The 13,226-nt window shown below is 50.2% G+C and overlaps 2 protein-coding genes across 2 annotated transcripts; one reads left to right on the top strand and one right to left on the bottom strand.

Moving 5' to 3' along the window:
- Positions 1–29: 29 nt before the first annotated feature.
- Positions 30–920, bottom strand: NCLIV_064390 (conserved hypothetical protein; the record flags this gene model as incomplete). The annotated part of the gene is made up of 1 exon (XM_003885990.1): positions 30–920. One exon carries the CDS (start codon positions 918–920, stop codon positions 30–32), a length of 891 nt encoding a protein of 296 aa, XP_003886039.1.
- Positions 921–5,777: 4,857 nt separating this feature from the next.
- On the top strand, positions 5,778–9,695 carry NCLIV_064380 (conserved hypothetical protein; the record flags this gene model as incomplete). Its single annotated transcript, XM_003885989.1, has 4 exons — positions 5,778–6,751; positions 7,266–7,399; positions 7,726–8,195; positions 9,030–9,695. 4 exons carry the CDS (start codon positions 5,778–5,780, stop codon positions 9,693–9,695), a joined length of 2,244 nt encoding a protein of 747 aa, XP_003886038.1.
- Between the last annotated feature and the right edge of the window lie 3,531 nt (positions 9,696–13,226).

Here is a 13,226-nt window from a genome sequence, read left to right as displayed (position 1 = left end):
TAGATATTAATTGGATAGTGTTAAAAAACCTATGATTCTTTCGTACCTCCACATGTGTCGAAACCAACATTCTGCTCGAAAGCCATTGCCTTGACCCACTCGTCGTCTTGCATTGTTCCAAAACGTTCTCTCGCACTTTCTGCGTCAGAGCATTCCCATCGCGCCATTGCGACATCGAGGCGGGCTGACGAGCGATTATCTTTCCATACATAGACTTTTCTTTTTCTTCTTCTGCACGAGCAGCAGAGACTATCCGCTCCCCTAGTGAAGAGTGTTCGTAGCCGACCTGCAAAGCTTTTGTCTTCCTGTGAAGGATCACTTTTATCTTGAGTAGCCCCCTCCTTGTGGGTACCCTGCGGATGCTGTTCTTCGGGGGAATCACGGTCGTTGATCGAGCACCGCAAAGTCTGGTGCCGGCACAACAGCATCTCGGCAGCTGCCCGTAGATGTTCCAAGACAACCGGATGAGTCGTCAGAACAGTGATGCAGTTGCAGATCATCAGATTCCCAATGTTGTGATAAGCCTGCCAGAAGAGGTCGGTAGGATCAAGTCTCCGCAGTTTCTCCGGTGGACCGGCCGGAAGTTGGAAACCGTCAGAAAAACACAGCTGCGGTTGCGTGACAGCAGGAACTGCTACGCCGGAGTCTCGTGTGCTGGAAGTTTTTGATGCACACGCAGAAATAGAAGCAGCCATGTTGAGGGAAGAAAGCCAATTGGGGTTCCGCGTATAATCATTCAGGAATTCAGCTCCTGCACTCTTTGTTGAAGAACCAAGAAAAGTTAACGGGCGAAAACTAGACTGCTGTTCTTCTCCGATAAAAACTCCATCGCTGTTTCCAACTGGAGCAACGACGCCAGCGCGTATATCTGACATGGTGTGCATTTTCATTTCCTGGGAAATATGCTCTTCAGTTGACATTTTTATGCGTTTGTCCTCGACGCCTACACGGAGACACAAAAAAATCCAGCCAAACAGCTGCAGTTCCGAGTATTTGTATTTCGTTCGAAAAGTAAGATCTCAGTGAACAAATCTCAACAAACACCTTTTCTTTCGGAAAAAGTTGTTCTTTAGCGGTGCCTTCACGACCGGCCGCCACCTCCTTTTAGCGCAGGATTCCGTATGAGCGAGCGTTCAACCGCACAAACGGGAAATGGCAGAGGTGTTCTTTACGTGGTCCCTACACGCCTGAACATGACAAATGCGTAGGGGAGAGCTTGCTTTTCCGCATCCAATTCTGTTTTACACGCGAGGATATCCGGATTTCGTGATACGATGCAATTCCAGTTGTTTTAAAGGACGTTGTCTCCCCCTCACTGTTTCCTGGATACAGTCTCGTGAGTCCGTATTCGCGCGAACATAATCGCAACTAGGTGATACCGGCCGGCGAGAAGAGGGGAAACTAAAAACAGGAGATGACAGCATTTCCCGTAGTCTCTCTCTGAAGGCAAGATTCGGCCGCAAGATTGTCCGTCAGGTAGGCTAGTCGGAATGATGGTGCTTCAAATTTTTGCAGCACATGCCGGGGAACCCGTCAAAGGAAACGCCAAGCAAGAAAACAGGCGTCCCTCTCAGCTGCACACGTTTGTAACAGTTTCTTCGCGTGTCATTGTCGAAGAACAGCTCAAAGACAGGGAGCCGAAAGGTCAACGGCCGTCGGTACGAAGCAGTCCGAAAATGGAGTGAGGACTCCTGACAGCTCACGCAACGTTTGTCCAGGCCGTTTAACAGCTGAGCACGATTCCCGAGAATCCTGTTCTTGGTCCAAGTAGCGTCGTAGCTCTCGCGAGGATGTTTTTTCTCTGCAGAGGAAAAAAGGTACTCTAGCACCCGACATACACCGAGAGCGCCGGAGCAGGAGGACCCCTAAAATTGCGTCGGAAGGTTCTATGGTTCGGGGAAATGCGCGAATTGAAAACTGATAATTCAGCTCAGAACCGGCCGCCAACTGACAGAGCGCTCCCTCACTCACGAAAGCTAAAATTCAGAAAGACCTGTGAAAACACTGTCGAAGATCCTCCCGAGACGAAGACGTCGGGATGTGATCACCTCATCGCATCACAGACATTCCACTCAGAAGAGAGTCCTCCCAACAGACGAAAAGTAGCTGTGATCTGGTCTCGCCCGTCACTCCTTTGACAGGATAAACGTTACACATGAAAAAACACAATGCATCATTGAGACAGTTGAATCGCCACAGGTGACGGGGCACGCGAACGTTCTGAGCGCGCGACAGTTGAGACGGGCAAAAACGAATGCGAGCTCATTTCTCATGAAACTGGACAGTCTACGTGCTATACCCACACACGCACAACAACACACGAAGGGCTATGCAGATTATCCAACCAAGAAAAATTTGAGTTCCCGAGCGTTTCACCTGAAGCACCTATCGAGTTCAGCTACGGCACTCTTGACATGTCACACCACAACTCAAATCGCAGAACGGGTGCAACCACGGGACAACCAAAACTCCTAAGAATGATAAACCTGTGTGTGCAGAACCCAACGTTCTACCTCTCCATTTTCTTCTGCTCGGGGAAAACGTTCGAATGGGCATGGGCCAGTTTTCCAAAGCAGCATCCAAGAGAATCGGAGAGAGCCAAGGTGACCTTGTCAGGGTAAACGCTCAGGGCACAGGATTAAAACAGAAATTGGTACGAGACTCTATTATTAATATGATCTATCCAGCGACAGATTTTTTTCAAGATGCACAAGCCCCTTTCCAACTATGCAAAATTCCAGTGTAACTTTATTTGAAAATGCAGCTCAACAAAAACACCAACGAACAGTGAACCACAAAACCTGAGAGGGAGAGCCAAAAAGTGAGCTTCTGGTGGATATCGCCTCGGCACAGCCTCTTGCAGTGGGGTAGAACTGCTCTCCTGTGTCACGGCGTGAACAGTTCGGGGGGCTGCGGCCAGACTTGCGAGCCACCTCACAGCTCCTCACAGCAGTTATCCATTGACAGCAGATGAGCTCAACGGACTTCACGGTGCTGTCCTCTAAACTGTAAACTAAATTGAAATGAGTGCAAACAAAGGTGGCCACGTGGACCCCCGAAGAACACACACAGCATAATAGGCCGTGGACTCGAAGGAATTACTCACCTGACACATATAAACTTGTCAGCACGGTAACTGGGGAGTTCAGCTTGAACTGCAAGATTAAGTTGTGCTGCAAATGAAATAGTCCGCCGAACATAACGGTGGTTCCGTGATCTTGGAAAACCGTGGGGCAGTGCCAGTGTACATCAATCAGCCGGGCAGCGTTAATCAAATTGTGGCGCCTAGTAGCTAGTAACAATATGGCCAATCTGGTGCTTGAGAAACGGTAGCTCAGGAGGTATGCAAGCATGCAAGCATACCCAGCGGCACCTTCGATTTCTTACTGCAGTCGTGTTTTCAAAGCCCCGATAAGCAGTCCCATACAGCCGGCATTGCTGGATCGGCGTCCTCAGGGTATAATTATTGTACGGCGGTTTACTCGTGTGTGGTTCTTATCCGACACGGGCCCCAAAGTCGTACGTATACGGAAGAGCACTGGAGAGTGCTGGATCACATGCCCTGCATGATGTAGTCCCAATCGTTTGTGATTAGCGCTGGGCCAATTGGGTCCAGCCGGCTCAGGAAGGAAAGAGTTCAAGAAGGATGCTACCTCTTGCCTGCCATTTCACTCGTGCATCCGGTGCTGACTTATTTGCTCCGCAACGCCTCACTCTTGTCTCGTTCATCAGCAGGTGGTACACACTAACCAACTTAAACGGGCATTGCCATTCGAACGGTAACAATCGCTGTTGCAGCTGATTAATGTGGTGAGAAGTGCCCTGTGACCGGGTCTTATGGGATAGCTGATACAAAAAGAAATCGCCACGAATTGAATGGCTGAGCCCTATGATGAATTTCCTGACAGGCAACAAAATGGCTGGGCCCTATGATGAATTTCCTGACAGGCAACAAAATGGCTGAGCCCTATGATGAATTTCCTGACAGGCAACAAAATGGCTGAGCCCTGTGATGAATTTCCTGACAGGCAACAAAATGGTGGTCGCTTTGACGCCCGTCCACTGTGGAGAAGACACAGTCAGTAACTCTGCTAATTGGTGCGACCTCCTACGTCGAAAAAAAAGCAAGTTTGGAGCCGTGCCCTGAACTGGGGGGAGAATGTACGCTTGGTGAACTGTACTCAGTTACCAGTATATGATTCTGGCCGTGAGACAAGTTGCTGTTCGAGGTTCATGAGCTTTTCACCAGGGGCGTGCAGCACACTCCATCTTCTTCATGCGCTTGCTTCGCGAGGCATTTGCTGTAGCGGTGACGAGGATGGAACCAACCTCCTGGCAATCTTTCATACTGGTTTCAGAAGTTGCCCGGATAAAACGACGCCAATTCCGTGGCGGCCGATATGTGGATGAGGAGGCGTCCTGTCGATCACCTCCGCCCCGTACATTAGTCCCGAACCCGCGAACTGTCTACGACAAACCGCTGCGGTCGGCTATAAATGTTCTCACCATAGGACGAACTCTCACGAGCGCTCATCCAAGACCGAGTTGCTTCTCTTTGCTGAGGGCCAGCATTTAGGATTACCTACATATGGCCTGTAGATATCGAAGCATTTGATATTGACGCATAGTTTACGCCCCAAAACGCATCTTGGGGCACAGGCGGTCAGGCCAACCGGCAAGTGTAATACTCACCGAAGCAACTCACCGTGTCCACGGACCCGCCGGGTCTGTGGATCAGCATGCAACGTTGTCCAAAGGTCACCTGGCTACTCTCACGCGAAACAATTCTCGTTTCCATTTTCCCGCTTCTGATATCTGTTTGTATCCATGATTCTTGAAAGGGAGATTTCCCGGAGATTTGCAAGCGGCAGGAGCACAGTTATCCCGTTCCCTCGGATCACCGTCCGTCATCGTAGCGCTTCCTTTGCTCACGCAACTACGCCGCGAGCCGGGCAAGGTTGCCGCTCTTCTTGCCGCAGCATCCGAGTTGTGAAGACTGCTGTCTCGCGAATTTTTGGGCGAAGCATCCGAACTTTATGAACAGAATTTTTGTGCTTACATTTGTGGAATATTGTTGGTACTCCTACGTTAGAGAGAGGTGGTCGGTGGAGCTCCCGCTTCGCACGTCGCTGCACTGTGATACTGGTGCTCTTCCGGAAGAGCCGTCTCGCTAGTACGGGGAAAGGAAACCATCCTAGTGCTCAGGAGGGTCAATTCAGGCCGGTTTATGGCATGTGCTAGTCTAACTCATATCTGGCAGTGGTAGTGTCGGTTGTATAAGTGAGCGGTATTCTTCATTTTTTGTCTATTCAACGTTTACAAAAAACAACGCTGGCGGTGTGCATAGGAGTGGAGGCCGTTTTCAGTCTAGCGTAGACGGCACGGCTTCTTCCTCAGTTTACGTAGTTACTGTCGCTACGCTGTGGGGACTTAGGTGTGAAGATCCATTCCCGTCGATTTTTTTCGTTTTTGTCTGCACGTTGTGAATATGTGTACAAGACACATCCTAGAGTTGTACCAGCCGCTAGTTGGCTGAACTGGGGGGTCACAACGGTTCTCCGCATCACCGTTGTGTGTGTCGGTGCAGAAAGCTGCGGTTCAGAAGGACAGTCTGTGTAACAGTAATTCATAAGAAAGCAGCGTACCGTTATATGGTTCTTTCATTTCCATGGTTTTACGATTTTAAGGCTAGCGCTTTGGTCATTTGCTTTCAGGGCAAATAGGTGTTGCGGGAAGTCTTCTGTTTGTTTGGTTGTGCGTTGCCTGTGGGCGACAGTATGGAGCGATCCCACACTACAGACCTTTCCACTTCGGGATCAAAAGTGGAGGAAAGAGACACACATCGCGGCCGCGATGGACTCCGTGTGGACCGCGGGAAATCTCGCCGACTTACGGCCAACCAGTATCTTGACATGTTCAACCGTGAACGACGTGTCTCATCAGCTCTGGAGTACTTTCCGACAGCCCCAGGCGGCGATGTCGACATTCGCCGAGTAGAAGATGTTCCCCCCGAGCTTACGCTGAAGGTGGCCGCAGAGATTGCCAAGCAGAGCGCTCGTCACTCCGGCAGCAACCCAGATGAGTGCGAAGATGCAGCTGAGGCGGCAGCTCAGGATGATCAGGAAAAAGGCGCCGTCCTTCCTGGAGATCACGGGGAAAGGGTGACGGAAGACCCGAAACGGGGGCGTCCGGGGCTATGTGAGCGGTTGCGTAACAAATTCTTCCCCAGGGGTCCAACCACATCCGCTATGATGGCAGCTCGCCTTCAGCCAACACCCTTTGGCGTCAATCGATTCATTATGCTTGGGATCTACTTGATTTACTCTTTGCTGACGGGTCGAGTGTACTTTGCCTGGCCAAGCATTTCCAATATGCTCTTCCGAAGTGAGGCGTACCTGTGGAAGTGTGGGGATTTAGACGATCCATCAGCCATAGATCTTCGCCAGGAGGAGAATGGTGGGAGAAGATTCGCCTGTGAAGATCAAAATACGGAAGTGCAGAAGCTTTTTGTCGTTTGCCTCGCATGTGCTTTCGCTTGTGCGCTGCTGGCGGGGCTGCTTCTGGACAAAGTGGGCCCGAAGCTCACAGGTCTCTTTGGACAGACGTGCAATTTCACAGCCTGGATGCTCCTGGGTTTCGCCGGAGAAAATATGCCCACCTATTGTCCAGCGTTTGTTTTGATGGGCGTCGGAGCAGACAGTGGCTACATGGCGAGTCTGTCGATAGCAAATCTTTTCCCCGGACACGAGGCGTAAGCATCGCTCTGCTGCTTATCATGAATAAAACACGTTGAAATGGGGGGTAAAGAACCGCATTGTTTTCAAAAATTGAGTATGCCATAGTTTCCCTATTATTCCACATGCACTATCAATGCTCGTATTATGTGAAGTCGATTAGTACAAATGTTTCATCCGTTTCCCAGACGTGAATATATGTGGTGGTGAACACATCCGTCGCTTCGTCACCTGGCACGATGGGTAGGGTTCGTCATTGTGCACCATCTTTGAATGATTGGGCACATGTTATGTTCCGCGTTGGCGAGCCGTCAACGGTAGCAGCGGCTGTGTGGAACAGGGGCCCTGTGGTGATTGGGCCCGAACACGCCCTTATACCGGTCAGTATTCTGAACGATACCTTTCTGTGCAGAAGTACACATTTTAAAACGCACGTGTAGATGCGCATAAAAGTGTGTAAATTCTCCGGAGGGTTGCGAAGTTTTGGAAGAACTCATGGTTCCCTTGTCGTTGCCAACTATTTTGCTGCAGGCTCGTAGTGGCGCTGCTAGGGTCAGCAAAAAGCTTGAGCTACGCAGTGCCCACGATTCTGGACACACTCGACGCCAATAGTTCAGCAATCACAGTGAAAGACGTCTGTTTAGGATATGCTGCACTCGGCCCGGGTAAGTGCTGGCATGTCCGTCATACTGTTGTGAATAAGGTATCCTCGTACAAGAAGCACGTCGTACCGATCTCAACGTTTGTGTCTGTGTCACAGACCGTCATCCACGCCAGGAAAGCGTTTTCTACAAGCGTTTAAATAGCTAGCGGCTCGTGTTTGGATGCTGCTTGCTGTGTCAATGTGAAACAACTCCAGTGTGGTTCTTCCAGTTTTCTCCATTTTAACTTGACCGTCGTTAATCGAAATTTCAGCGTGGACATACTCAAAGGGGAAAGGCAGTTGAACACTGGTGTTTTAATTTCCGGTTTTCCTTCTGTTCTCGTGCAGGACTTTGCTGGTTAATTTGTTTCTTGTTGATTGGCTTCCATCCGTTCCTCCCGTGGGCGAGCTTTGTGCATATTGAGGAGGCCCTGGAGCAACTGGCGAGGCGTCAAAGCGGAAGACAATGGAGTCAGGTCTTTCGGTCTTCGTCGGTTTCTTCTGTTTTCAAGTTGAGAAAAGGAAAAGATTCTGGTTCAGGTGTTGGAGAAGGCAGTGGCACGTCGAGACACCAAACGGAAACCGTCAATCGCCGGACCAGCAGTATAACTGTACAGTCGAATGGGGCACCTGCGTCTGAGTCTGCACCCTCACTGCGACGGCAGCTGATGTCCAAATATTGCCTGCTAATGGTCATCCACACTGTTGTCCAGGCTCTCGCGTACCCGTTCCTTAGTACCAGCGCCGAGAACCTCTACGGGAAAGATGTAAATAACTTTCTCGGCTTTGGCCTGCCGTTCGGCTGCGTTGCCTGCATAGTACGTCCGACACGGAGTTTGTCTGTTAACGTGTCAGTTGCTTTCATGAGGGAACCGTAGGGAGTTGAGTTTACGCGCAGTTGTTGCTACTCGAACACACTACTAAGTCGCCAGTCAAAAAGGGAAAGGCATAAGCGTCGACGGAATTACCAGAGTAGGAAAGAGTCAGCTGTTTTCTGAGGTTTATTGGTGTGCGCTGCATCGTTCAGTACATTATGTTCAGTAATCATCCCGTAAGGGCTCGTCGCATGTTCGGGTATCCCTGCTTGATTTTCCACGCAAGATAGAGAGTAGCGGAGTAGCGCGAAAGGACGAGGACCCGCTCGCTCATTTATTGTTTACTAGTTTAGGAGATATTGTAATATATTTACATTTTTCCGGTTGGTTCGAGATGTGCGGTCGCATGCAGCCAACTTTCGTTTAGCTTGCTAGCACGTTTCATAGGAATTGCCAACTGGCGTTCTGTGGCTTTTCTCTCGAGTCAGTGCATCATCTTCGTTGACATGTGTAGTTGATGTTTCTGGTGGCATCAGCTGCTGTTGCAGATCCTTTTCCATGTGAGGTGCTGTGTGCCCAGAGCTGCGGTGCGTAGTGGAACAGTGGTCCACGCGTGGAAAGAATGTGTCGTAGATGTTGTTTCTTGCGACACGCTAGTCGGATACATCGTTTGCTTTTTATGTCTCCCTTGGGCATCAAATATGCAGAGCTTCGTAGGTGAATCATTTCTTCATCACGATTTGTCGTGACTTGCGTCACTCCAGCTCCATGGAACGCAGTGTGATTCGAACTGGCCAAGTATGATGCAGGGTTACCGCCTGTGTTGTGTGTGCGCAGATTTATGGCAAACTCACGGACATGTACGGCATCACGAAAGTTTTAATCGGGATCAATACCATCATTACGGTCGTGTTTGTATTGACGCTGGTTCAAACAACGGTAACGGCTTATATCGCAGCTGTTCTCATTATATTCTACGTAGGATTTTACTCATCGCAGGTGTATTGTTTCGTGAGCGACACCTTTGCAGCAGCACAGTTTGGGCGGATCGTTGGCTCAATCTTCATGGTGGGGGGATTTTCCTCGCTACTAAAAATTCCGCTTCAGTCTATGGTCGTTGATGTTTTCCATTCGGTATACACATGGCCAGTCGTCATGATGATGGGGCTCTGCTGCTTCAATTTCGGTATTCTTGGGATGCTTTTGTATTTCAAGAAGAAGAACCCGCATCCTTTCTGGCCAGCCGATGTTGCTGCAGCTGACGAAAAGAGGACAGGGAAAAGGCCTAAGGGGGAACCGGACGGGGAGAGGCGACAGCTTGTAGTTAAGGCGGGGAGCGATGCTGAACTGGGGGTATCGGCAACGGCGACTCGCACGTCAGATTTGGGCGGGCGTTTTGAGACCGAACTAGTCGACGTTCGTGTGTCGATATCTCCTGCTGTTGGTGCTGAAGACCCAGGAAAGATGGACAGTGCACGTGAGAATAGGAAGGAGCAAAACTAGAGTTTTGCGCTTTCATGGGATATCCCTTAATACTGAGTGCCGAGGGAAAACTGGAGTAACCAACGTGAAAGCAGCAGTCTGCCGGTGCCTTGTATGCTAAGGCACTTCTGTCCGAAGTCTAAAGAGGTGTTCAGAGTAATCGTTTCTGTATTTCTACTCTGCTCGATGACTGTGCTCCTCGCATAACATTCTGATCCTCTTGGATTCGCGGGCCACAAAATATGCTGCAATCGTTTTTGTGAGCAAGCGTTAGTGGGTGGCGGCGAGTGCTGGTTTTAGCTAAATGGTATACTACCCTGCCATCCCGTAGTTGCCGAATATCCCAGTCCTGAACGGCGTGTATAAGTGTGTGGGGGACGGTACACTCGGTGGCCTGTTGTCTGCGCACAGAGGACCGGAACTGTGTTCGATGATGGGTGAGTCGGGCGGGTACCTGCAGGGAGTGTTCACCCACGGGAAAAGCGTCTCAGCTGTGTGGATCACAATCTACCAGCTTGATGCGTCGGTGTTCGCATTTGTCCGTGCGTGGGAGCCATAAAGCAGCACGATAAATTTGTCGCCGGTTGTGCTCTCGTTGATTCTACGGCAGCAAGAACAACGGATACTCATATCGGGGAGCATATGCTGGCCGTGTGCGTGTTTCGTTGTAGCCGTCAGAATAATTCATATGCGTAGAGCTAGTGAAGTAGGAGACAGAATGATGATGGAAAATCGAAATGCTCCGTTGACGCTGACTGGATGTGCTAGTCAGCAGCACTAGGTCCACCTTGCAGCGGTGCTTGTTGACTTGGTGAGGCGATATGGTGGCTGGGGCGAGGACTCATGGGTCCTCGATCTATAGCGTCTTTGAGTGTTTTTTTGCCGTTCATCCTGCTTTTTTCCATTGCAAAAAAGCAACATGGGTTTGAGACTTCCGTGATCTGCGGTTGGGAAATCGAGAGCAGATTCACCGGGAACAGCTTTGGTTATGGCGTAAACAGGTGTGATGGTCAGGTCGTCCAGTGTCTGTTCATTAGGCTTGACCAAAAACAAATGTCGAAAGCAGTGGTGGTTTCCCGTCATGTTGCGGCTGAGCTCGTTGATCGTACGGTCTGCACATGGAAACCAAAGCAAGTTTGGTCGTGGGAACGTGTGCAATCGTGCGTCTGAAGTTCGTATTGTAAAGCGCGTGTACGCGGAGTTCGTTCCTGCAGATGCGGTGAGGTTCCGGTCATCGTTGTGTGTGTTGTTGTGGGTGTTGGGTCTGGTTCAAAGAAAATTGTGACGCGGATTAGGCCGAATAGAATGTCCACTTGCTGCTGCTGTGACGCGGGCTGGCGCACGTGTCGCGCGGCCGTGGAGCGGTGAAAAGTGTATCTTCTGCCATTGATCGGGTCTATTCTGTACGAGTCTCAGGTGAAAAGCCATTTCGATAGAGAAACCTGTGGTAATGGATATGGAGGCGTCACCCTTTAGAAAGAAGCAGAAGAGACGACTATCATATTTTCAGGGAGAATGCTATGTGGAAGGCAGCTTGTTGCTTCATCGCCGTTCATTTCGTCTGGTAGGAGATGGAACCATTGTGTAGCCGCGGATTAGAGGGGTTTCTTCGGGGATGATGATGCAGCTGGCAGTCTATGCCTGAGCATGATTTTCCTGCAGCGGCTAGGAACTGGTTTAAGGCTGGGGCAGTACACATACAGTCATCATCACGTGTGTGGCGCGCTGGTAGCTACAAAGCCCACAATCCGGCTTCGTTGATGCGTTCATTCACATAAAGCACAGCACAACAGACGGTGGCGGAATGCGCGGAAATGGTTTCCCCTCTGACAACGTCAGTCGACGCGGGTTAGGAAGCGAGCTACTTTTCACTACCGTTTATCAAAACCCGGGTCGATAACCGGGTCTGGGGGGACCGCAATGGTGTCTTCTGTGCTTTCAGGACTAGTTCTGATATGCACACTACATCGAGAAATTCCGAATGCTTACCTGCAATGGGAACTCATTTCTGGAGCCGCTTTTAATCGTCAGAACCGTGTTTCCTGGGATTTGTCATGTGTCGTCGGAAGGGGCCGGAGGGTCGCCAGAGACACTGGTACTGTTTTCTGTGTGCATGCGTCAGTAGTCCCTATGTAGGGGGTACGAGGCCATTCCAGTACGGTCAATATATGGTTGTGCAACTCACCGAGACCTTCAGACCGCAAGGAGATACCAGGAAAACCTCTGGAAATATCAGCGTTTTTCATTGTGTTTGCAAGTTGGCATGCTGCGGCTCTTTTGCGAGAGCCAGAAATTGACTTGGTATGGGAAACCGCAGCGTTCGAAAGAACGTGTGTCTTTTGTGGTTGAAGCGTTTTCGAGTCAGTCCTTCGCATATGTTTACCTTCGTCCACGCAAGAATGTGGCGACCCTGAGATACGCCGCGATACTTCTACTCATGAGATGCAGCATTGTTTTCTTTATAGTCTGGTGGTAGCTACGAATGAATCTGTTGTAAATATCTCAGACGCCGCGGACCTCAGTGTGTAGTTAGCGCCATACCTTGAAGAATAGAATTTGAATTCCATGTACCACGCCAACTGGCGTAGTCCATTCATCCACCTCAACGACACGAAACACATTGTCGGTGCGAAACAGGGGTAGAAGGCCATAGGACATGTTGACAAAATCGTTTGCTAGTATGAGAGCTCCAGCCATAGCACCCTGACCAGGACACACTGCAACGGTGTTTTTTATGTTTTGAGCATTAGCTTCTCTTTCACTTCTCCGCACAATCTCAGACGGCTGCGCAGGTGGTAGCCCTCCCTTCACGTATTTCCACGGAGATTGGACTGTTTCTTGTTCAAGAGGGAAAACTCCACCGGCCTTGAACCTCAGGATGTGAAGCTGACCTACAGGTATTGGCGCGGAAGCAACTTCCGTTCGCTTTGACCAGCAAGAAAAAAACATTGCGACACCATGCGACGTGCCAGCTACACACAATGTCATCAGCAGAGACCGCGTGTAACCGACCATATCCCCGGAACCTTGGGCCGCCTCAGATTTTACCCTGGTTACTACTGTCGGCACAGAGCCAAAAAAACGTTTGATGAGAGTGGTGGAAGTAGGCCGCAAAGCAGTGAAGGGAAGGATGGCACGCCCTCTGGCCGCAAACAGTTGCCCCAATCGCGCGCAGAGCAGCGCGAATGCACCATCGCTCCAACAATAACTGTGCCCATCACAAAGGTTAAGGTAAAAAAAGGAAGAAGAATCCGGAAATCTCTCTCTTCTGCAACAGTTGCTACGATGCGTTCAAGGCACATCTCCGGCTACCACGATCCAGCCCTGCTGTGAAAAATGGTGTGCGACGTGTGCAAATCGAGAGCTGCAGTGTGATGGAGACGTCTCCGGAAGCCTCTGGATTCCCGGTCGAAGGTTGTAGTGCGAAGGCGTGCTACGGACACATGTCAGCAATATCTGCAGGGCTTCTGAGAATGATCAATGACATCAACGAGAACGAGAATTCGAATGGCTCGCTGTGATAAACATCGAGTGTGTGCATGCGGACGGTCG

This window comes from Neospora caninum, chromosome XII, assembly GCF_000208865.1.
Source record: "Neospora caninum Liverpool complete genome, chromosome XII".
In the NCBI taxonomy this organism is placed as follows: Eukaryota; Apicomplexa; class Conoidasida; order Eucoccidiorida; family Sarcocystidae; genus Neospora; species Neospora caninum.
Note: the sequence above shows the minus strand (reverse complement) of the source record. Positions and strands in the feature narration are given on the sequence as shown.